At 38.9% G+C, this 24,949-nt stretch overlaps 2 protein-coding genes across 6 annotated transcripts in view; both read left to right on the top strand.

Moving 5' to 3' along the window:
• Window positions 1-11,839, top strand: part of LOC100745903 (complexin) — a 329,300-nt gene extending 317,461 nt beyond the window's left edge. For both annotated transcript variants that reach the window (XM_024368498.2, XM_012387084.3), the window contains 2 exons: window positions 287-416; window positions 1,614-11,839. In XM_024368498.2, the coding sequence (XP_024224266.1) occupies window positions 287-416; window positions 1,614-1,690 (207 nt within the window). In that variant the 3' untranslated portion in view covers window positions 1,691-11,839. The remainder of the gene's footprint in view (window positions 1-286; window positions 417-1,613) is intronic.
• Window positions 11,840-12,868: 1,029 nt separating this feature from the next.
• Window positions 12,869-24,831, top strand: LOC100740391. Of its 4 annotated transcripts, none has more exons than XM_012387099.3 (12): window positions 12,869-13,165; window positions 14,488-14,627; window positions 16,138-16,308; window positions 16,519-16,726; window positions 16,819-16,943; window positions 17,297-17,430; window positions 17,497-17,762; window positions 17,856-18,000; window positions 18,292-21,753; window positions 21,844-22,672; window positions 22,985-23,880; window positions 24,321-24,831. In XM_012387099.3, the coding sequence occupies exons 1-12, from the start codon at window positions 12,984-12,986 to the stop codon at window positions 24,774-24,776; spliced, it is 7,014 nt and encodes a 2,337-aa protein (XP_012242522.1). In that variant the 5' UTR covers window positions 12,869-12,983; the 3' UTR covers window positions 24,777-24,831. The 4 variants fall into 4 exon arrangements, with proteins under 4 accessions (XP_012242522.1, XP_033177314.1, XP_024224259.1 ...); XM_033321423.1 differs by having other exon boundaries at window positions 21,844-22,750; window positions 23,063-23,880; XM_024368491.2 differs by having other exon boundaries at window positions 21,844-22,588; window positions 22,721-23,880; window positions 24,321-24,830.
• The last annotated feature ends 118 nt before the right edge of the window (window positions 24,832-24,949 follow it).

The following is a 24,949-nucleotide window of genomic DNA, read 5'->3' as shown; positions in this document are numbered from 1 at the left end:
ACATAAACGTACAAGACTTATGTATCTTGTTAATGAGAAAATCTTCGTGAAATAATAAGATAAATGAAAAGGACTTTCGTACGATATTCCACACCTCTGGAATATTAAAAATACTGTTTAAAAGATTTCGATTTTTCGGTGCCTCCTTAATTGAAAAGTCTTTGTCAGGCGAAAAGATAAAAGGAAAGCTTACGTATGTCGCGAGTTTTTTCGCCAAGTACAAACGCGTTCTTTTGTAACCGGTAATCCTCCTTTTGTTCACTCGCTTCTCGTTTTTCCGTTTCAGTATAACATAAAGAAGCGAGAAGAAGTACAAGAAATGACCCAAGAAGAGCCGAATCCTTTGATGCGCAAGAAGAAGACGCCAGAGGAATTGGCTGCAGAAGCCGAGGCGGAAGACGAGGACGAGATTACAAGTATGTACACGAGTCAATTGCATTCGCTCATCACACTCTGTACACACGACCCTTCGCGAAGAGGTTGGCCAGGGAAACCATGGCCATGGAACGGGGTTAAGAACGAGAAGCTACAAATTCACGGTACACGTTCACCGAGTGGAGCTGCCTGACGAATTAATGCAGTGGCGCTCAGACACGGCAAGGGATGATCGATGAAGGGTTAACGAGCCTTGGCTAGAAATCAAACAACTGTAATCCTCCACTCGGTTTCTGAGTAAATTCAACAGAAGCCGGTCGCATGCCACGATCCTCGTTCAGTTTCACGGCGAAATCGATGTCTCGTAATTGAGAGAGCTTGAAAAACTGCCAGCCAACTTTCAGCTGTGTAGTCGTTCATTTGCGTTTTTCCATTCTTTTGTAACTAAACTGGGACACTGTAGCGCACGCATACTCATTTATACACGGGGCTGAATAAAATACAGAGAATATCGGAAATCGTAGTACAATGCCAAGAGGATACCTCGTGAAACTGTACACCCTCGCACTATCAAAAATCTTACGATAATTATTATACCTGTTTCGCGATTGGACAAATGTCAATGATAGTAAAACGATGCGATGGAGTATCGTTTAACTTGGTATTTCGTGTAACGAAAGTAAAAAGTAACTGGCGTACAGTTGCGGATGAAAGAAAGTTTAAAAACGATACACCGTGAATTGTAGAAACTTTTTTATTAAAGATTTTTTTATCGTATTGGTAATAGTCATTTATTCTATGATATACATATTGTACTTATTCGTTGTTGTTTTATGGTGTCGTTCCATATTTCTTATTTTCTAAACTTTCTTCTATTCTCCGCTGTATAAAACGCAAAACTACAAGCTAACGTAAAGTCTATAATTCATATGCAATACTCAAATTTTATTAAACATAAAAAGCGTATCCACGAAACGTAAAGCGGCAGACTTTGAAATTCTACTCACGAAGTACGAATAAGATAGAGAGATTCGTCATCTGATTTAACGATATGAGTATACTTGTAGCGTAAAGTGAAATCGTTTACAACTTGAAAGACAAGCCTGGAACGACATCTTTGTGCGTGAACTCTTTTCATCGCTTTCATTGATATCTAGAACGAATCCTACAAATATCCGCCACGTATCTTGCGACACGCTATATATACAATATAATACATGAACGTTCGTTTGTTCCAGAAATCAAGAACGCGTTAGACACGCATATACAAGAGATCAAAGCGCAAGTACTGGAAGGTAAATGCGATCTCCAATAAGCCTACCTACACCCTTGAAGCGGTCGGTAAGGAGGGTGGTGCATCATGTGCTACCAGAGCCGCATCCGCCTCTCAGCCCCTACGACATCACGAGGAAGAGAACGAGCGAGATCTGACGTGTTATTGGAGAAGCGAAAGAAAAGAGCGATACGGAAACTCACTACCAGCGTCGTCGTCGTTGCCGTCGTAATCGTCGTCGTCGTGTTGTTCGAGCGTAGATCGATTCGGGATTCGAATTGGCCAGTCGTCCCTTAGAGAGCGTCGAGAGAAGCGACAATCGCTCGAGACACCGCAACCAACGCCCATCGCCCGTCCTCGGTCCTCCAACGACCATCGAATTAGATTTTCTACGAGGGTACGCGCGGAACGATCTTCAGAAACGAGCGCATCGACCAAACAAGAGAAGAGTTACGAGCTTCGATCAACATTGCCATCGTGTGAGAAGGACGTGTCATCGTTGAGAACGAGTGGATGGAACGAGACGAATTCAACGGATTAAATTCGAGAGATCATCGTCGATAGCGTTGTTAATTGACTCGAGTGATCTTGGAAATTGAAGGCAGAATTGAAGCAAGAAGCAAATCGAGACGATCTAGAGATTCGAAGCTCGGCGAGGATCTAGGATGTCGATGGTGAAGCGACGAATCCAGAGGAATTTCAGAATCGATACAAACGAAGAGGATCTACTAGAGGCATTACGCATGAAAATTCATAGGGAAAAGAAACGAGGAAGACGGGGACGATGTTAAACGAGGACGATGACGGGATAAAGAAAACTGCGGCAGACGTGAGAACGTAGGAAGTACGAGATCGGCGAGAGTTCGTTTACGCCTTACGATTCGAAGAAGGAAGAAGGACAGAGACGATCGAAGTTAAGAAAAGGAGAAAATGCAAGGTATAAGATCCGTGAGAATTCGTATATGCGTTACGACTCGAAGAAAGAAAATGAAATATCGGAAAGAAATCTCGGCAAGAAATAAGATGGAACGTAAAAAACAGAGAGAGAGAGAGAGAGAGAGAGAGAGAGAGAAGAAGAGAAAGGAAAATGATTGGATCGATCAAAGTCTCTTCGGATATCGCACGAATATCATGGCGTAAATGAGACGTGAGGAGTCGAAGGGCGCGTGCATATAAATATACCTATATATATATATAAATATAAATAAAGAAATATATTATATATATATAAATAAGAAAAATGAAAGAAGTAAAAAAAAAGACGTAAAAACTTAGTACCTAAGTTTCTAGTGAATTTTTCGAATAGTGGTAAAAAAAAAAAGGAAACTACCGGTAGCAGAGTTACGTAGTCACTAGTTCGTTCGACGGCTGTTCAATAACAAGGAGATCAGAAAGGAGGGAGTCATTATTATTATTCGAGTTATTAATTATTCTCATAGTTTATTACCGCGGTCATTGTTCTTATTATTGTTGCCATTAAATGTTTATATTTAGAAACAAGTTAAGACAAGGATCGAGGGCCACGAGAAACTAGAGTCAAGAGACCAAGAGCTGAACGCAAGACGGAGATGGATTGCTGAGAGAGAGAGAAACGAAGAGAAAAAAAAGAATTAACATAGGAAACGAGTAATGAGAAAAAACAAGAGTAACCGGCGGCCCTTGCTCTCCCTTCCGTCCAAATTCGAATTTTTTCCGATTACCTCTCGGCGATATAGCTCGATCGCGATCGATCCGTAGCGAAACGCGTAACACCTGAGCGATTCTTAGGGACAATTAGTTAGCAGACACATTGCCGACAAAAGTGACGAAAAAATATAAAGTGGTTATTAGACCAAAAAAAAGAAAAAAAAAGAAAAAACGGAAAAAATCGACAAAACGAGAAAACATTTTAACATGTGCGCTTCGTTAAGAATAGCTCGACGAATCGAGCAGCACTGACTCTCGCGTTTAAATGCAAACAAATAAGAAAAAAAAGAAAAAAAAAGTACTAAAGAAATGCCTTTCTTTCACGTTTATACGGTGCGTTTCTATCGAGTGTAATTATATAGTAGGTTAATTGTTAGAGAAAGGAAGAGAAAACTGATTTATATGTTCGCTCGTGAACGATCTTAGAACATGATAGAGAAGTGTCGCGATTCGACGATCGAGACTGTTCTTAGCAAGGAGTTTTCAGGTGTTACCGCCGGAAACGTTCGAGCAAAGTAGCCATTGTTTCATCCTTTCTCGAAGCGGTTCACCGGTCTTTCATCGTGCTTGTTCGTCCGCGACAAACACGTTGTGCATGATGGACGACGCGTAAACGATGATGGACGGGATGGACAGAGCATCGACTGCCGGCAAGTAACGCGAGCCTTATACATATACAGAATTAACAAGAAACTAAAAAATGCTCACGCACGATACCATTGCGATATACTTAGAGACTAATTGGAAACAGGGGGAGGAAAAGTATAAAGGAAACATTTCGTCGAGCAAGCAAACGTTTCTTGTTCCTTCGATCGGAAGATCTACGTTTAATGAAGAGACTGAGAGGATAACTCTGTTTAAATTAAAATGTATCTTGTAACATAGATTCTTGCGTATATGTCGTAAAACGTTCTGAGTTGGTATATGTATAGGGCGGATAATGCCAGACGAAGCTGCGACGGAGAATGAAAGCACGAAGAGGAAGAACGTGCCATTTAACGCGTGACGCCGTTTTTTTGTATGAGTGACGAGATGATACGAAAGTGTACTTTTTTTATGTTCGATATCGTTCCTCGTTCTGGTACCGATCTATATATTCTTATACATCTTCTTCTTATCTATCGAGTCTTCTCAAAATCTCTCAATTGATTCTGACTCTGAAGCAACAGCTATCCTCTGATTTCTTTGCGAATTCGCGATATATTCTCCTAACACGCGCTCTATCATACTTGATCACTCGGATTAGGAAAACATTTCTCGACGATATGCCGCGATACACGCGAGGAAAGATCCATCGGGTGTCGGGAAAAAAAAGAATTCCAATTGCTCGGACGAAGAGAAATTAGAAAGAAGCAGATGAAGCAGGATCCGACGGGAGAAGAGAAAAGATTGGAAAAAGCTTTCCTCGTCTCATCGAGATAAGCGTGTTACATCTAGGACCGCGTCCCAGTTGAAAAAGAAAAGGCAACTTAAACGTCAGTCGAAAATGAGAAGTCGGAAGGCCTTCTGTCCAAACGTTTTGCTATAGAGACGAACGCATGTCAGCTTTCTATGTGCACTCTGCTGTTTCTCGATGTATAAACGTAACGCGGCTCTTCTAGTCGACGATTATCAGTCGTTCCGCAAGCACGTTCGCGGATCTTTCCCGTTTGCCAAACTCCGCGACGCAAATTCGACCATCGAAAAGGCCAGCACGCCAGCCTTAACTTTGCCAGAAACTTTCCTCGAAATTCGATAATATCGTCGATACTTTTTCGAACTTCGAATCTCGGGTGAATGGAAGCAAAGAATAATTTACGATATTAAAAATTCCCAAACTTTTAACGCCCCGTTATTTTATCCGGCGGCATACTGCCTCGGCAACTATATAATTATTTACGAATAACGACGCAAATCGGTAGTGTCGTTATCGATTTTCCTCGAACCAAGCGATTCTCCGATCGCTAAATTCTCCAAACGAGCACGAAAGAACTAATCGCGACGGGAAGAAATTCAACGAACAGCTTCCTTGCTCGCTGTCCGAACTTTTGGAAAACCACCGCGCGCTCCGCTACTTTCTCCTGTCTCAATGTCGTAAAATACCTCTTGGCAGCTGTTCGTCCGCGAAAGACAAACCGACAACTTTTCCAATGTTTCCAGTGTTCGGCTGTATATCCCTTCGACGAGAATTACGAGAGAAGTTTCAGCGGAGACTTAAGGCTGGCGCGATCGAGCACACAGATTCGATTTTATGCCTTCCTTTGTTTTTCTTTTTTTCTTCTCTCTTTACCTTTACCTTAATCGTTTTCAATAAAAAGAATGACCGAGGAGACGTTATATCGATCGCGCCTTTTTGCGAAGCCACGGCGAATTTTAATCGTCGAACGCGGCGGAACGAGACAACCGAGAAACGAACGCGAAGCGGACGGGACGTGCTTCGAATCTGAATGTACTTGACGTATAGTCTGTCTCGTGTCTCAACGTGCATGCTACCTGCCTCTCTCTTGTCTGTCGATGTCAATGTCGATGTCGTTGGTTGGATCTTCTCTTATCACGCGTGAGATCTTCGAGGATCACTCGACCAAAGATAGAGTTCAAACTAGAACGTGTATTTTGCTACCTGAGCCGAACGCTGACGAAGAAAGTACAGAAGATTATAGTGCGACATATCGCGATGATTTTCGAAGATCCGCAGACTCGCATCCTTTCTCTCTGTAACCGATCGATCCACTAGATGGAAACGCTTTAAAAGTACCTAGAACGATTTTACCCTAATCCTCCTTGTTCCTTCAAACTGCGCCCATTTCCTCCGCGTCCAGGCATCCTGAACCGACCGAATTCAACAGAAATAATAACCTGTCTCGCATATTCTAATCCTCCTGCGCGATCTACTTGATATACACTTGAAGTCAATTACTCGATTATTAACCCAAAGATGTATACATTATATTATCTATATTGATTCTAGAGAATATATATGCTCGTACGTTCTTTTCGTTTTTTTTTCTCTTTCTTGTGGCGAATTTTCCATACAAACGTGAACACACCAAGTTAAATAACCAGTTGATGGAAAGCACGATTTCGGTGTAGAAGAAGACGGGTTTCAGCGTAGCTCGAAGCGAAATGTTTTTAGAGACAGACCGTTCTTATGATTACGATTAACAGGAGAAAAAATAATTAATTGGACATCGAGTTAACCAGACAACTTCGAACGACAGCAGTGTATAGCTCATAGACTGTTTTCCTATTCCCCACGCTCTCTTTAACTATTTCTGTACCTCCCTCCCTCTCTCTTTCTCCCTTGCTCTTACTATTCTGCTCTCATCTTTTGATCGTAACAAGTTTTCTCTCCGCCTGTCGTCTCATAGCCCCTTTGCTCGATGTATCTCCTACGCTACGCTCGATTGTTCTCTTTGAAGTCACGACTACTTAATGCATGTGTCACGTAAAAACGAACAAATAAAACGAATACAAAAAAAAAACATAATATCTTACTGTCGTAACCGTTACTGTTGATTAATGTCGTGTGTCGTTGTTGTTTCTCGATGTGATCAACATAAAACGTTGTTCGATGTACTGTCTAGTCAATGTTCACGCTTTAGTCTCAGTAGTTCGTCTTTTTTCCTTTCTTCTCCCTTATACGTACATATTGCGTTACACGTTGTTCAAGCTTTCTGTGTAAAATTCAACGATCGATTAAAAGCTTTCTGTGCCATTTAATTCGATGTAGTTTAATTTAAGCGTAAGCAATGCTTAGCACACTGTGTCAAAGATAATTTTCTGTTCGGTTGCCGTACGTGAAATTGCTGATTTCATTGGTAGCGGCTGAAAGTGTCGTTAAGTAATTTTGACGTTTATATATGATTCATATGATACGTTATATTTATATGATATATCATACGTGATATTTGTTATTCAATTTTAAATTTCACGCTAATTAAATGCAACACGATACTTTGTCGAAGACAGATCGTGTGTCAAATCGAAATTCGAGTGCGTTCTTTGTAAAACTTCAAACTTCTTGATTTAGATCGTTAAATATAAATATAACGAATGAACCGAAATATTCTCAACGATGATCGGTTAATGATTTTAATTGCCATAATCATAGCTTCCTTTTAGAATACGTATTCCTTCCCGAATACGTTTAATCGTAATACCATTAATATTATTTTCAACGTTAAGAAATCGGCCATTTCACTTGAAACGACTTAGTGTAAGTTCCTATAAAACTTTCAATTTATATTTCAAACTTTCGTTTGCGAGAGATCTTCGCGTATTCTTGTATTCGATAATCCGTGAAATTTGCTTCAGGCCATTTACCGACGATTTTTCACCAGCGTAAACGTTCATCCACCAGTTGTCGCGTGTATGCGTGCAAAACACGAACACAAGTTGTTGAAACGCGATAGACGAAAAGGTACAGTTCCCCTCGAAAGGTAAAATTCGACGGTGTTCGAAACCAACGAGACAAGAGTAATCCGGAGATATGCTAAAACATAATCTACGCGTGACAATCTTCTGTGATTCTCGCTATATCGAAGGAAAAATAACGCGGTCCGAGAAATAAAAAGGAAATAAGAACGGAGAATGGATTTTCAGAGAAATAGAAAATGTATCAGTCGCGTGAATACTCTCCAGACTTTCTCTTGTTCTTTGATTCTTTTGATCTTTTCCATTGGTACGGAACTGTTGATCTTCGATCTCCTTAATTCCCTTTAACGAGTGTTTTTCCACTTCCACTTTGCACACGCACCTAACATCGCACGATTCTAGGCGATTTATCGCTCTATCCTTCGCATCCTTTACCTGAAGCCACCCTAAGCCTGTAAAGCGGCACGTGGCAAGTGATATAAACGAATACTTAAATCTACTTAATTCGTGTTTCATAGACGATCGTAATCGTGAAGATAAAAAAAAATGAACAAAGGATTGAATAAAAAAAGAAAAAAAAAAGAGAATCTAGCGACTCGTGTCTGTTTTCGACGTGACACCCTCGAACGTAGCGTTCTATCAAAGAGACGGATGAGCCAACGAAAGTTGCTGGTAATTGACGATCTCGGTAAATCTGACTGTAATTAGAAAGTATACTATCGTAGTACTCGCTAGCAAAGTACAACTGATCCGTCGAAACGAGACACGCGTGCAATTATTATGTAAAAGATAGTTGACGAACCTTTCTTAGGTACTTAATTATCGGGCGAGTGTTTCAAGCAGGACAAACCGAAGAAATCAGAAAGAATGTAACGCGTTAGGTACGATATGCGCCGAAACGTTTAAGATTATACGACAAATGTAACGTTCTTTTCTCTATGTACATAGTCTCGCGTATAACCTAGACCTGCGTTTAGTATAACCGAGAAAGTTTTCGTGATGGTTTCGTTCTACGTAACCGCGTCAAGCGAAAAGGATGAACGGAAGACGAGATGTTAACCGTGTCTCCTGGAAGCTCGGGACACCGTTCGCGTCCCAATTTTCCAATTCGAGCGTCCGATTTTTGCTCGAGCCAGGGAAATCCGTAAGGAAGCAGAAGGCGAGGACGGAAGGTGTGTCCCGAAGTTCGAGGACGGATTAATACCGGAGATTAATACCGGCGTAACTCGCGAGGAAGAACCGACTTGACTTATTCAGAGACAACGACACAACGCATTATAAAGTAATAATGATAACTTATCGTTAAATCAACGTACTATTGTTATGATCTCTTACATTATGACGATGATCTCGACGACGAGACGATTGCATAATGTAAAACGCGTTCGCACGTGTGTTTTTTCAATGCGTTCACAAGAAACAAAGTACGAACTAAGCGAGAGAAAATACCGTTCAAACACACGTAACACCTACACACGGAGAAACGTTCGAAAAGAAAAAAAGAGGTAAATAAATAAAGATAGAAGGTAAGACAGGAGAAAATCACGATGTTAAGTAAGTAGTCGTTAGCTTTGTATACAAGGGAGTGCAGAACAAAGACGAAGACGACGTTAAAGGGAAAGAGAGAGGGAGAGCTTCGATAATTGGAGAGTCCCGAGGCGAAAAGATACACACGAAAAACGGTACTTTTCAGCAGCTGCCATTCGACGAGAGGTTCGTGTACCACCATCTTCGAGCGGACTTGTGCGATTTTTTGGATAGGGATTCCGTGAACACGGTACTGGCTGTCGCTCGATCCTGCAAAACTCCATTATATTACACGCTAATCGCCAAAGGATGGTCTCGTCGCATAGAAAGCGACATTCTCTCCGACGCTAAATCCAATTTACTTTACACAGATGCTATAAATTCTTGTTGGCAAAAAATTTCAAACCGTTTCCATGTTACCGGCGGCGAGCGTGTGAATAATTTAGACAAAGCGACTCCCGACTCAAATTGAATGTTGGTGTCGCTCGAGACCTAAGGTCGTTCGAAATTTCCTTTAAAAATGGAGATAAAAATGCGAATCGGCTGACTCGCTCTAGGAACGAGCGCACGACGCAAAAAAAAAAAGAGGCTGCAATAAGCGCGTATTCTATTTTTCGATCGTTATTCCCGGCGATTCGAGTAACAGCTTGTTTGACCGTGTCGCGACATCGCGACGTGTACGTAGATCACACCTGTACCGTGCCCGGTATCTTCGTAAATTCGTTGAATCGAGAAGCAATACTATAGATGCCTATAATTACTAATGTTATACGTTTCTTATACAACAACAAAATAAAAAAAAAAAGAGGAAGTTGAAAAAGGATTAGAGAAAAACTCGCGTACACACGCACATCAGACACTGTATATGTATTTAACAATCAGAGTTACACAAGCACACCGCGCGATAACGAAACGAAAAGGACGGAAACATCGATGCCCATCTCGTCGATGTTTCTTCTTACGATCGGCGCGAAAAAATAGAAAAAATGAAAAAAAAATCCAAAAAAAGAAGGTATGAAAATATGTTACTCTCAACCTCGAACTCGAAACTCTGTAATTGCGACGCGTACGTTCACACATCGATCTCTGTGTAATTTTATATTTCGACGTTCGAAGATGCGAAGCACTTTAGCTGCATGCAACGACCAATAATTATCGTAATCGTTAATCGTGTAGAGTTGCACCGAAAATAGAGGAACGATGTAAAAGGAACGGTTAAACGTGGTGGAAAGAAGGGAATAAAATAAAGAGAAAATTGAGAGGAAGGAGAAGGGCATATGGAGTCGTTCGAAATGCCCAAAAATCGCACGAAGCTTGCTCGGCAGATAAGAAAAGCGGGTTCGCGGAGAACGTACGATGAAGAATAGCATCGAAGAGGGGAATAGTAAAAGATCTCTTGTATGAGTTATAGAACGCTTAGTGGCTGAATCACTGGAACACGAATGGGTTGATTGTTAAGAATGAAATATTAATGTAACATGCGAAGAAGAGAATAGGTAACGCCGGATGGTGGATGATGATGATAATATTATATATTGTTGTTAGATCATGTATAATATATATACACATAAACATTGATATAAAAATAAAGTAACCTAGATATTAAGCGACCACTTATTCACACGTTACATAAACACATACGTACACGTTCCCTGTGCACATGAAAGTTAACCGTTTATTTAGCGAATTAAACGACTACGCAAAAAAGAAAAACGCAAGATTTTTTTTAAATCGTTTCTTTTGCCATTTCGATAAACCGTCTCGGCATTTTATTTCCTATGTGATAATCGAAATCTTTCTTTCACCACGGAGATTTCTTCGAAGGTTAACGTACAGTACCGAATAATTATTCGAACGATACATCCTTCGTGTTTCGTTTAATTTCAATTACGAGCGTTTTTCTATTTTTATCTACGATTATTTATAGAAACGTTGAACGCTATTCTATTACATTATTGACTAAAAATTGTGCGTTAAATTTAAATTGTTCAAGAAACTTTAAACTCCGAAAGGATTTAAATTGTTAAATTTCGATTTGAAATTGAAAACTTCAAAAGTAAATTAAAAGATTTTTATTCGAATTCTTAAATTAAAGAAAGATTAGAATTATTCCACTAAGTAATAATTCGAATAATTATGACGGATAACGTACATACACGGAAAATCGATCTCGGAGATTGATGAGTAGGCGTGTGAAATTTTCAAATAGGTAAAACGTTTGCCCGTGCCAAATAAAAGGTTAATAGAGGTGCGAACACAGATCACAGGCATCGTTCACACACATGCAGGAACACGACACGATACGACACGACAGGACACACGATTTCGTAGCTGTACCCGTGAGCATCCCCCGTCAAACCAATCCCTGGGCATGGTCTCGGCTCTTGGTTACGCGTAAAAAATGCATAGAGTCCTATACTCTCTATTCGTCCCTCCTCTTGACCCTTGAAACGACGACAGAAGAAAAGAAAAGGAGTCGAGGCTTCTTTAGGTCGCGTCACTCGTCGATCTTTCTTCTCGATAGAAAGGAAAGAAAATTTCAAGCATCAAATAGGAGGCGACTGCCACGAATCAGAGTCGAAAGCTTGTACGAAACGAGAAACGAAGCGGGGATAAAATCAAAAAGGAGAAAAGAGATGGATAATCGAGCTTTCCTCTTCCTACGTTGTACGAGAGATTCACGGCGTTTCTTTTGGCTTTCACGGCGGAAGAGATGAAACACAAATTGCGAGAAAAACAAACGAGGATTAACAAAAAGAAAAAAAAGTAAAAAAAAATGATAAAGCATGAAGACGATTTTTAGGGGCGCGCCTCATCGTTATAGCTCTTAATACGATAGTAATATTACGAGTAATAAACAAAAGTGAATTAATCAGAATATGCGTTTATGTTATTTAGTTCTAAAAAAAATGAAAAAAATGTAATAAAAGTCAATCGTGTTACCAACCCGATCGTCTATTTATTTATTAATCCTCCTTTATCAACGACATCTTTCCTTACAAAGTATTCCAACACTTGCAAACATTTTTTAGTAACATATTATGTGTCTCGCGTGAAACATTTTTCTGAAATTTTATTAGAACCACATTAGAATTAAACCCAAATTTTTAACGTTTTTCGGTTTTTAAGTAAATTAAGAGTATTTATGTTCATATATATTTACACGGAGATCTATTGATGTACAGTGGCAAAAGCGTTTCAAATTTAATACAGAACATTGTACAGAAACTGCGAGCTTATCCTGCCTATCAATTAACAAAACGGTGATTAGCAAGCTGGTTGCGATGATTATTATCTTGTAACTTCCACGTACATTTTCGAACCGATTTCTTTCAACAGTATAATCGCGACAATCCTATTACGTATCTCTCGCCACAGCAACAGTGAAGTTTCAAAATATGTTATACAATACACGTAAAAGTTTCCTACGAAGAGTGTTCGAACACTTTCATGAACGTATATTACACTTTAAAACGCTTAGTTCCATTTATCACGATGACGTAGGAATTTCAACAATCAACCGGTACATTCCGCTGTGCGTGCAGTTCGCGCTACTCCCAATTTCTTTTTACACAATTCGTAGCGATTTCGAAAGCGTTCAAACGTGCTACTTGTCAATCGATGCCATTTATTATTTTCCAAACAATCGTTCTTCAGTACGAATAAAAACCTTCCCGCGAAACGTTCCAAACGAACCAAAACAGTTTTTCAAGTACGAAATGGAAAGTTTCCTGAATTGATTCGAGTGGCAACTAAATCGATCGACAAAATGAAATATTTCAAGCAGAGCCTCTTCTTGTTCTTATTCGTTCTGTATGATCTCGTAATCGGTTCTCTAACCGAGAAGATAACGTTGAACGTCAACTTGAAAGAACCCATCGCTGTAACCGATGAGAAGTTCCTCAGTCTTACCATTGATCCAGTAACCCTATTAGCCGGGAATGCGCTAAGGTACGTACGTTGAATTTATAACGCTCTCATATCGGCTTTTTACGGTAGCTAACCTTGTTCCATGATAAATGCGGTTATCCTGCTTCGTGACTGAATTTAGAAGATTTTGAAAGCGGCGTCGAATATAAATTCAAACTTAATGATGAATATTTCGCGCGCGATAACGACGCAATCTCGCGAAGAAAAAAGAAAAGAAACGACCGCGAAACAATTCGAGATCAATTTAAAACCAATCAATAGAATGCCAGGCACCGATAGCTCGTAGAAAAAACTTTCGAAATAACTGTACACGTATAACCTTTGAACGAAACGCAAATCCAATCTAGCTTCGACGAAATGAAGCGTGTACGTGTTTTAATTTAAATTTCAACCACCGCCGTCTCTTGCCAGTACTGGTGTTATCGATCCTCGAAGAAATCGAAGTAGCGCGGAAACTACGTGAAAATCTTATAAAATCTCTGATAAAATCTTGTACGATTGAGAGAAGACACGCTTATGCGTGCCGAGTTATTCACAAGTATACTCACAAGACTCACGTCCGAGGACTACAGGGGAAGAGGCTGATGAATCACATTTTTCACTTCTTACTGGACAGAAGCTTTAACGTTCGATGCATTCAATCAAACTAATCTTGTATTACCGAAATTGTCTTTCCATTTGATCTTGGAGCTGGACGTGTATTTTTCTACTCTCTTGATAATTTAAAAAATATTCCTTGTCATAATATGAAAATATTGAAAAATATTGAAATATCGTTTGTTTTAAGAATTATGTCTTTGGTTGCACCTTCCTTCAATGGAAACTGGCTCTCTCCATTTCTAGCTATTTTATATCAAAATATTCCTTTCGCGTATCGTGCTTTTTTCTCTGTGATCCTCGCGTGGACACTTTGCCTGATTTATATCAACAATATACGAATGTTAATGGAATATACGGTTTAATGGGCTAAAGTAACGATCAAAAGGAATAATTGCTATCTCTTTGTACAGAACTAACTGATACATGTGATGCAAAACTTAAATTATTCATTTAAAACCTTGTCGATACAGTACTCAAATTAAATACACGATTCTTCCAAGTTTCAACCCTTTGTCACAGTGTAATTAATTTATCAATAAAATGACGTAATGTTCAGTATGTATCATTTAAAAGACAGGTTTAATAAATATATAAATATATATTTCTAATTTTACAACTAGATTAAATTCTGTCAAAGAGAAGCAAGCGTTCGTATTCTCAAGTACGTAGTGTGTATATCTAGGACCAGATTGCCTAACATTATCGTATCTTTAATATGCGAATCGTGGTCGTTGCAATTTCAGCACGGATTTCGAGAGAAGCATAAACATGGCTAAAGCCTTAGGTCCTGCATATTTACGATTCGCCGGACCATATTCTCTTGCCTACTTTGGCGATAAGAATTCTCAGGACAAAGAGGATAACAGAAAAACAATACTATCTGGTGAGCTCAATCGTCATCTCTTTAATCCTTTCAACTTATTTAAATAAACCATATACTAACTAATTAAACCGTAAATGTATCTATTTTCTGTAACACCAATTTCAAGTCTTCTTTACACAAACATCAGAGAAAACTCTATTTCCATTATTTTAATAATTAAGATATCAAAGAAACATTTTTCTGACAATTCGAAAGATACTCGGTTAGCAAAAGAAATATTTATATCCTATATTATAAAATCGAGTCAAAATACAATAGACGAACGTTGGCTGACTTACGGACGGAAATGTACATAATCCACTCAGTTCGCCAGTTAGTAGATTCTCCTTCCATATACATTCTACTAACTTGACTACGATACAGCCGATATACGGACCATTATCATGGTTAATTTAGGCAGTAATGTAACGGACGGCGGCCTACAAAGGATCCATATGCATCCGTTCACTTCAAAGTTACATTAACAACGAAACGCCTGCCACACATCTTCCTCGGCCAATTTCGCCGCCGATACAACACCGTGGTCAGCCAGTTGCAGAAACTGCCTGAATTAACCTAAACAATGCTTCGTGCACCAGTGCGCGTCCATACACGATACAGACGCGACGTGTTTTGCGAAGAGAAACGAGAAGGTTTACGTACCATAGTTAGACACACATGCATACCATCAACATTCCATCTCGAACTGTAGACACCTGTTTCGTTCGCGGTTACCTCGCGTTACCTCAGCCACTCTCGCTGATTACGTGCAAACCTTACACGCCTGTACCAAGGTGCAAACGTTAGCCACCTAACGAGCTTAGTAATTTAACATTCGCTGCGTGACTCTACGACGTAATCCGATCCGACGCGGTACCAAACTCCGTGTCTTCCACCTGAACCAAATTTCAACCTTTGTGTAGCCTATTTATCATACCTAGCGTACATTCGATGGCGCAAATGAATAGGTCGATCGAAAGAGAAGTTGTAATTGGAAAAGCGTGGAATTCTAAGAAACTTTGAACCTTCTTTAGTTAGGTTGTCTATTGATACAGCGGCTTATACCAGGACCAATTAATTGTACCGTGTAATGTAAGTATCACTTCGTTTTATATTAAATATCGTGTATTAAATTGTTTCGAGATAATTTGTTCCAAGTCTACGCAAAACGAAAAATACAAGTGTAAAGATATAATATACAGAATTAATTTATTTAATTTTTCAGTATATTTTGCTAGCTCGTGACTACCATAGTAAAGTAATTTTAAACAATACTTTTGCTCTTAGAAATAATTATAGGAACTGAACTTGTAACGAATAAGTAATTAATCGTACTGGACTAGAAATCAATCTTGTAAACGATAAGAAACACGATGCGATCTCATTTCCTATAACATTCTGATTTTATTCCTAAGGACTGTTTGTTATGGTGTTCGTTCCTCGTAGAACCGTTCGCTGTGACATACTATATCATATTCTACGTAAAACCATCACCGTATTCTGTTCTATCAATGACGTTTCGTGATCGTAGAGTCAGATTGGGTTGCAACCCATCAGTGGGCAGGAAAGGCAGGATTGGATGTGATCGACTGCATTTCGCCAGACATTCGACGAAAGGAATCGGAGGAATCCGAAGATCCGGAAGAAATAATTTCTTTTAGCGACCATATGCATTTTAACGCCAGCTGGCAACTAGGATATGGTAAATTAATTCAGCCAGTCGAAACGTTCGAGCCAGAATCAGAAGTTACATTCGTCAATTCCAGAAGTTTCTTCGTTAAAAATTAAACGAATCGCTTGCGTAACAAATTTGAGAAATTTACGAACGATGGAGTTGATCAGTTTGACTTTTGACAGACTCGTTCGTTCAACCATGGAAAGGAGGAGATCTACTTTAAGCTCGATTTTCCAGAATGCCAAATTAGATGCGATTTATCAGCCGATGATTTAGGAAGGCAGACGATGGCTTTGCGAAAAGTACTCGACGAATTTCCTAGATATTCGAACAGTATCGTTACTGGCCCCGATGTCGTGGCTTATAACACCGATAAACAACGAAAATATCTTCGAGATTACTTCAGCGTCGCCGCGCCTGCACTTTCGGCGATCACCTGGCATCCGTAAATTTCTTATCGTTACAGACTTAATAAAATTTCCTGCGCATCGTTTCACGTGGAAATATTAAATCGATACTATTTTAAATTGATTGCAGCGTGTTTGCCAGCATCACTTTGGGAAATGGAGGAGCTTTCATACATCAGGATAATTTAGAGCAGGATAAAGAAGAGATGTTCAGAGTTATAGGTCGTTTCATACAGAATAAACCATTATGGATTGGTAAGAAATTTCCGATAGATAGTTGCGTGTCAGAAATTTCTTGTGGACGTATTAATCGAAAGGTTCATAACAAAATGAACGCTTCTCCGTATTTGCCTTTCGCCAGCAGAGCAAGGAATACCCTGACATCTTTCATTCTCAAATGAATGAAAGTTTTCAAACAAGTTACACATCGCGTCACATAATCATTCCAATGTATCTGCAATTATACGATAGGAGACTTATATCTAATTAAATCATAGAGGTTTCCATAGAAGCGGTTAATTTATTTTCCAGAATATCGATTTTTGACAAAGCTTAAAAATACATCGTCGATAACATACAATCGTTAATTGTTATTATTTCGTTGAAAGCCGAGTCCAATCCAGAAGAATGCAAAAATTTATTCATCGGAGCGCTCGTTCTGACAAGAAGACTAGGAAACGCGGCAAAGATAAATGTAAAGGTGTTCATGAGGCAACCGATAAACCTGACACGACCGACGCCAGTAAGTTTCTCAAAACATGAATCCTCTCGTCAGAAATCGATGATGAACACGTCGATCTATACACAGAATTACTGGGTGTCATTGCTTCACAAGACTCTCGTTGGACGAGAAGTATTCGATGCAAAGATTCAAACCAGCAACGAGAATCACGTCTACCTGTATTGCCAATGCGCGAAAGCCTCGAATAAATACGAGAAAGGATCTATCGTGATCTTTGGTGTGAATTTAAGTCCTGAAGATGCCACGATTAATTTCCAAGCAGCCAAAATTACCACTGTTCACGAATACGTTCTTTCGCCGGGTTTCGATGCTGCTAACAGAATGTTTGCCGAGTGAGTACTGCGATCGATATGAAATATTTTATTATGATATAAAAATATGAAATATTTTACTTTGCCGTATACGTATGCTCTGTCGCTGTTTAGAACTATTTTCTTAAACAATAAATTGCTGACTTTAACCAACGACACCGTTCCTGAGATATATCCAAATGTATTGAACGATACAAAAGGTGTGGATCTTCGCCTGCAGTCGGGCGATATTGGTTTTTGGGTTGTTCCTAATCTACAGGTAAATAATAAAGCACATTTCTCTATCGTTTTATTTATGTATAGAGTGTCTCGTAAAAGTATTTGAACGTTTGTGAAAATTTTGTATAAATACATCACACGCGTTATAACGTCAGAACGTTTTAAATTTACAATACGAAAGTAATTTCTAAGATAACGTTATAAATTTCTACGTACGTTTGCAGATTAGTTTCGAATTTAAAACAATTGTGTTATATCACAGAGAAATTGTAAAAACTGTTATAGCGAGCCGCTGTATATTCCAGTCAAATGAATTGTCTGATTCTTGCAGGTAAAATCTTGCATGGAGAGCGACGTAACACAAAAGAAGGAAACTCTTGTAGAAAGAGAAATTCTAGAAAACCTGGGAAAGGCGAGGGATGTAAGAATACGCGTGACCAAATCTGTGAAAGATCAAGCAACCATAAAAAACGAAAAACAGAGACAGAGAAGTAACATCGCAATATATAAGTCGAATATAAAAAGGGAACTCAAAAGACTGAGGAGATTCGTGAAAAAGAAATTGGACGATTACGAGAGTAGATCGCTACTGAATGTCAGAGGATTATCTAACGAGGAAACTAGCGAAATCTCGAAGCAACCTGAAGAAAGCGTACAAGATGGATTGCAAGAATTCAAGGGACGTCTTTTGCGTTTCAAAAACCTACTGGATTCGAGCGATACGAAGATTGAACTGAAAAAACCGATAAGCGATCTCATCACAGACGCGATTTCTCTAATGTTGACGGTACAGAATACTCTAAGAAGCATGAAGAGTAAAACCGGAAGTAACGAAAACCGAGTAAAATCATCTCGCAGCGTAAAAGAGTCCCTGAATACATTGTACGATCGTTTGACTCGCACTAACTTGGACGAGTCGATCGATCCTCGAGAGAACAAGATGGATCAAGGATCTAAAAGGACTAAGAGGGATCTACTCGTCGAGATTGGGGAATCTGTGGACAGTCTTTTGCGAAAAGGACCCAGAGACGACGACGTCGAAGAACGTAAATGCGATTCAAAGATTGGATGGTTGAAGAATATTAAAAAAAAAACGCGACCGAGTCTCGTGCAATTTGAAAGCGACGACAGTGGAGAAAGCACTTTACGCAAGATTTTTAATCCGGTGGAAGATTTTTCAAACGACGATGTATTTTTTGAAGATTCCTCTCTAAACAGAGACTATGATTACGTCTTCGCTGGGAACTCTCCTTTGAATAAGGATTGCTCGAGGAACGATGAACAGAGAAATCGAAAGATCGAAGGAAATTCTCGGAAGAAACCTTCGAAGATGGATTACCTGAACGATCATCTATGGACTGAACTTGATGACACTGATGATTATCCTTTTTACGATCCCATAGATTTCATCGAAGACTCAAGGCCCTGGAATGATCCAATGGAAGTAGCTTTGGAAGACTCTACCGAACTCTCGGAAGAGCAAATCTACGAACCTTTGAAAAATAATGAGTTTGACAATGAGGACGAATCTAGAATAATGGGAATTGAATCAAACGAAGATCACGAAGCTCAGGATGACTATTACGAATCAAATAATTTTCCAAGGAACCATAGACTCGTATATGGCCCTTTGACCGATCCTGATGCATTTATTATGAAAACCTATGGGTCTGGAAAAAATAACAGAGCTGGTAATGAGAAGGAATTTAGGGTCGTAGGAAGGCAATCAAACAGAGTTCAGAGAGTACAAGGCGATAAAAGTAGATTAAAAGGAACGAATGATTACTATGAATGTACTGATTTTCCTAAAAACCATAGACCTACATATGGCCCTTTGATCGTACCAGACGCAACCGTTCTTCGATATACTTTGACTAGACAGCCATCCAATAAAAGGAAGAATTACGCAAATGAAAAAGCTTCTTCTGATTACTACTTAAGGTCTATTCTGAAAGGATTCGATTTCCCGATCGAGGCTGATCATCCTAGAAATAAAAAACTTAAAAGGGAAAGCAAAGATTTGCACGCTGTACTCGATCAAGAAATGATTAACGAAGACGACGCGAACTCGAAAAATTGCAACTGCAGAGTCATCAGACACTCGAAAGGTCGATCGAAGAGAGAAGCTATTGAGTCAATGGAATCTGAAATAGAACAAATCCCAAAGGAGGCGAGCATGGGTTTTAGAAAAGACATAGTTAAATCAGGTGTATGCGAGGATGCAGACGTAGAGGTGTTCTCAGAAATCAGAGAGGAGCTTTTAGAGAAAATAAAATCGCAAGCCGAACCTTCAAAGCCGAAGATTGGTCGAGATACAAAGACACCGTTACAAATTGAAGCTAGCACAGAGCATTTCAATGCAAATACAGCTTCATCGATCCTACACGATGATTCGGACAAAGAAGAATTTTCAGAATTCAAAGATTCGCCTATAGAAAATGCAGAATCGTCAAATGAATCTGCGAGCAAGAAAATCGCACAAGATAGAGAAGAGGCGTCATCGGAAATTGAGAAAGAGGAAAATATTGGGCCGAAGTTTGAGTCAAATATTCCCTCTCTGAAGAGCAGATCAGATCTTAAATTTTATTCTCAAATCCTACCTACTGATCAATCGACAATTTTAGACTCGAAAGAACGGACGAGCTCAACCGGATCTTTGGAAACATTGAAACACGACGAGAAAGTGTTTTTTCATGGACAATCCGATAAAAAGAATGAAGAGAACACATCGACTTCTACTACAAGGTATACTGCGGTTGATCAAAGATATTCTACGCCCGATCAAGGATATTCTACGCCCTTCGTCGTTGAAGAGTTTGCAAAGGAAAAGGGAGAAACTGAGGAGGCTGAAGAAGCTGAGACTCGGAAGGTAGAGAGTTTAAGCACGACAGTCAAGACGGCCACTTTATCAGAGGGAACTATCGAGGAAGAATCTGAAAACAATTACGATAACGGCAACGCTGTAGGAGCAAGCTCGAAACGAGAGGTTAAACTGGAGCAAGTTCCCCATGAAAAAGTGAGGCTCGCAAACCGACCTCGCTTACCTAAACAAAGTAAGAAGCAGACGAAATTAAATGTTTCTAAGCCTCAAGAATCTAAACTATGGAAGAGAATAAGAACACTGAAGGCGATAAGGGATCTGTTTCGTAAATTGAAAGAGTCAGGCACTATATCTGTCCCAAGGTTGAGACCGCCTAAGTATGAGGAGCAACGAAGAAATCGAACGGAACGGCTTAAACAATTACGAAAGAAATTAAGTGACAAAGTACAATTGACGTTAAAGAAATACGAAAAAGGTGACGACGATATGGTAGAAAAGGAAAAGAGCGAGCAGAAGAGAAGTCTGAGAAGGAGAGAGGTTTGGGAGACGGTCAGAACCAGCGAAGATTTTGCAGATATGATCGATCGCGAGAGATTAGCGTATATATTAATGTACCCACCAATGAAACACGATTTGAAAAGAGAATCCAGTACGAGCGACGAGGTGGAAACGATAGAAGTACCAGTAACTGAGATTATCAGAGCGAAAAATGTCAGACAAAGAGTTTTTACTCCCGATAATCGAAGAAACTTTCGCGACACTACGATTATAGAACATCCTAATCCTGATAAATTAAAAGAGAAGATCATACAATTGACTAATTTATATCAGAGTAAAATATCAAGAGGAGGAAGATCTGATGAAAATAAGGGGAATGATAAGGTTTATTTTGCTCTGGTGGAAGACGTACAAAGACCACGAATATTTTATTACGAGGAAGATCCGGAAAATGAAGGGGAGAGGAATATGCGGGTAATTCATTTGTTTCTTATTGTCTTTCATCAGGATCCTTCTTTATTTAATTAATTGTACACTTTTTCATTTAATTAACTTGCTCAACAGGCACTGTCGTCGCGTCCCTTCTACAATAGCAAGTACAGGCACAATCGACTGATACAGAAACCTCACCGGGAAAGTCTTAAAGCCGCTCAATATACTAAGGAAGAATCAGATGAATTCCCCGGGGGCAAAGAAATATACATAATCGATCCCTCCGAGTACAAAGGAGGGCATCCTTCGTTGCAGTTGTACAGTCCATCGACGTCGAGAATCAATTCACGGGTAAAGATCGCTCCGAAAAATAAGTACGAAGTCAGTTGGGATCCTATCTCGAGCTCCGAGCCTTACAGAATTCGTCAAACAACTGACAAACGCGACGGAAGAATGCCAAGTGAAAATTCTCAAGAGCCGTCGAAGAGCGCTGAAAAACTTTTACAAATTTTGATCGAAAACCTCGACTCGGAGACTACTGACAAACTTTTTAAGAAATTAACAGGACGCAGTGTAGCGGACGATAAAGGCGAACATTTGACCAATTCGATTTCAAAATCGAAAAAAGAAACCGGAAGAAGACAATCAGAGGAAGATGAGCAGCTCGAGATAATTTTTGAAAGCAAGGAGAATTCTAAGGAAAGTGTGTCTATGGATGATAATACGCAAGGCGCCAAGGGACGGAGGAAAAACTATCGAGATGTTTCGCAAGAAAAACTATCGGAAGAAAGTGTAGAAAAGGATGAAGAGTCCGAAAAAATTTCTGAAAGTAGGGAGAATTCTAAGGAAAGTGTGTCTTTGGATGATGATACACAAGGTAGCAGGAGACAGGGGGAAAACTATCGAGATGTTTCGGAAGAAAATGTGGAAGAAGATGAGAAATTCCACAACATTCCTGAAAGTAGGGAGAATTCTAAGGAGAGTGTGTCTTTGGATGATAATACACAAGACAGCAGGAGACAGAGGGAAAACTATCGAGATGTTTCGGGAGAAAAACTATCGGAAGAAAATGTCGATGAGGATAAAGTAGACGAAGAGTTCGAAAAAGTTTCTGAAAGTAGAGAGAATTCTAATCAAAGTATATCTTTGGATGATGATACACAAGGCAGCGGGAGACAGAGGGGAAATTACGGAGATGTTTCGAAGGAAAAACTGTCGGAAGAAAATTTGGACGAAGGTAAAGAAAATGAGGAGTTCGAAAATATTTCTGTAGGTAGAAAGAATTCTAAGGAAAACGTGTCTTTGGATGATGATACACAAAACAGCAGAAGACAGGGGGAAAACTATCAAGATGTTTCGGAGGAAGAAATACAAACTGAAAGAGAGGATGTTTCTGAAACGCTGATTCCTGAAGAAAATGCCACAAACGCTAATATTTCTGAAGGAGATTCAGAAGAAGAAGCAACGCACATACGAATACGGAGAAATGCGAATACTAGATCAAAAGAAGAATATTTGAAGTCTGTGCCTTCGATTTTAATGCGTAAAATATCGAAAGCAAGCCAGAAGACTGAATTGGATAACTATTTACATGTAAAACAGAGTCCAGGAAAGATCTCTGGTGAAAATCCATCTAAACTGAGAATTGAAAAAGCGAAAGAACGTTTCAACGTAGTTCCTGATAAAAAATTCTACGGTAAAGCGGTAGCAAATATAAAGAAACAGATTTATTTAACGAAAAGAAGCAATAACGATGAATTTAAAAAATATCGATATTTTCCTAAAAATCTGAAAATTACAAGTACTTTGCCATCGAGGTCATATAATTCCTTTACTAAGAAAAACTCTGTCGATCCGTATAAAAAACTATTTGAAGACTACCAAAATGAGTCAGACTTCATAGAGAAAGGATCAGAATTAAGAAAAAACAAAAAACGTTCAGTCGATGCTTCGTACAAGGATGGAAATGTATCCAACGAGCAAGAACTTGGCATTGAAAAGAAAAATGAAAGGAATAAGAAAAGTAACAAGGAGGTGGATTTAAAAGAGGAATCACTTTCTAATAAACGTGAAGTATTAATGGTGCTGCCGTGGGTAAAAAGGTCCAGCAGACCGCGGAGAGAAACGATAGATCAAGAGAAGATCGGCAAGAATAATAAAGCGGATAAGGTAAGGCTTCACCCTTTGTCTTTGTAATAAAATGACAAAGAACTCGGAATAAACGATTTTGAAACTAATTATCTCTAAATTTAAAAGTGCAAAAATCCATAGAATAAGAGAAAAAATCCGTAAGAATACGAATACAAAAAAATAAAAATATATAAAATATCGAAAGTAATAAAATAGTCGTAATAATATTTAGCGAACGAAGCGAATCTCTGCTTAAATTCTATTTCTTTAATTATATTCATAAAAGTATGAATTTTCACGTTCATTCTCAGCTTTATAATTACCTACCTATATGATAATATTCATGGTACTATTATATTCATTGATTCGCCCGAATCTCTCTCAAGCTATACTGTTAAAGATTGAAAAACGAATAACAGCGATTTTGTTTTATCTTCTGTATCAAAATTTACATAAAATTCAAATGGTTTTCTTTCAAGGTACAACCATTTGTATTGCAACATCTAGACGGATCCTACAACCCAAAGAACCCGATATCCGGTCAAATCGATGACGTCGAAAAATCGCTGATTCAGAAGATACCACTTGAAAAATTTACGGCGAAAGGGAATATTAACAGGAGGAAAAATATAAAAAGAAATAAAAAAGACGATGATGGATTGTCATCGCTTCTACAGAAAAGCATACCAAAGTTAGGGAACGTTGTGGTCAATGGGTTAAATAAAGCAGAGAATTTTACTGGATCGGTGGAACAGTTAATTTTGAATCTGGATGAGAAGTATAACAAGACTCTGAAAGACGAACCACGAGGCAATTCTACAATGTCAGTTGACCCTGATCAGAGTATTTTTCACAATGCGATAGTGAACGTGAAGAAGTTTTTTATATTACTTAATGGTATCACTAATATTCTTCGAGATATCCATAATCCATAATAATATATTTTTTCATTATTAAACGCTACGTAATTTATAAGATATATATCCTGATTTTCTATCCACGCTATTTTTGTAACTTCATTTTTTAATATTTTAATATCTTTGATCAAATAAAGATTACTGTAAATCATATTTCGTTTCGATGAATGAAATTAATTCTGCTCCCAGAT

The sequence above is a fragment of the Bombus impatiens genome, unplaced genomic scaffold, assembly GCF_000188095.3.
Source record: "Bombus impatiens unplaced genomic scaffold, BIMP_2.2 scf_0452, whole genome shotgun sequence".
NCBI lineage: Eukaryota > Metazoa > Arthropoda > Insecta > Hymenoptera > Apidae > Bombus > Bombus impatiens.
Note: the sequence above shows the minus strand (reverse complement) of the source record. Positions and strands in the feature narration are given on the sequence as shown.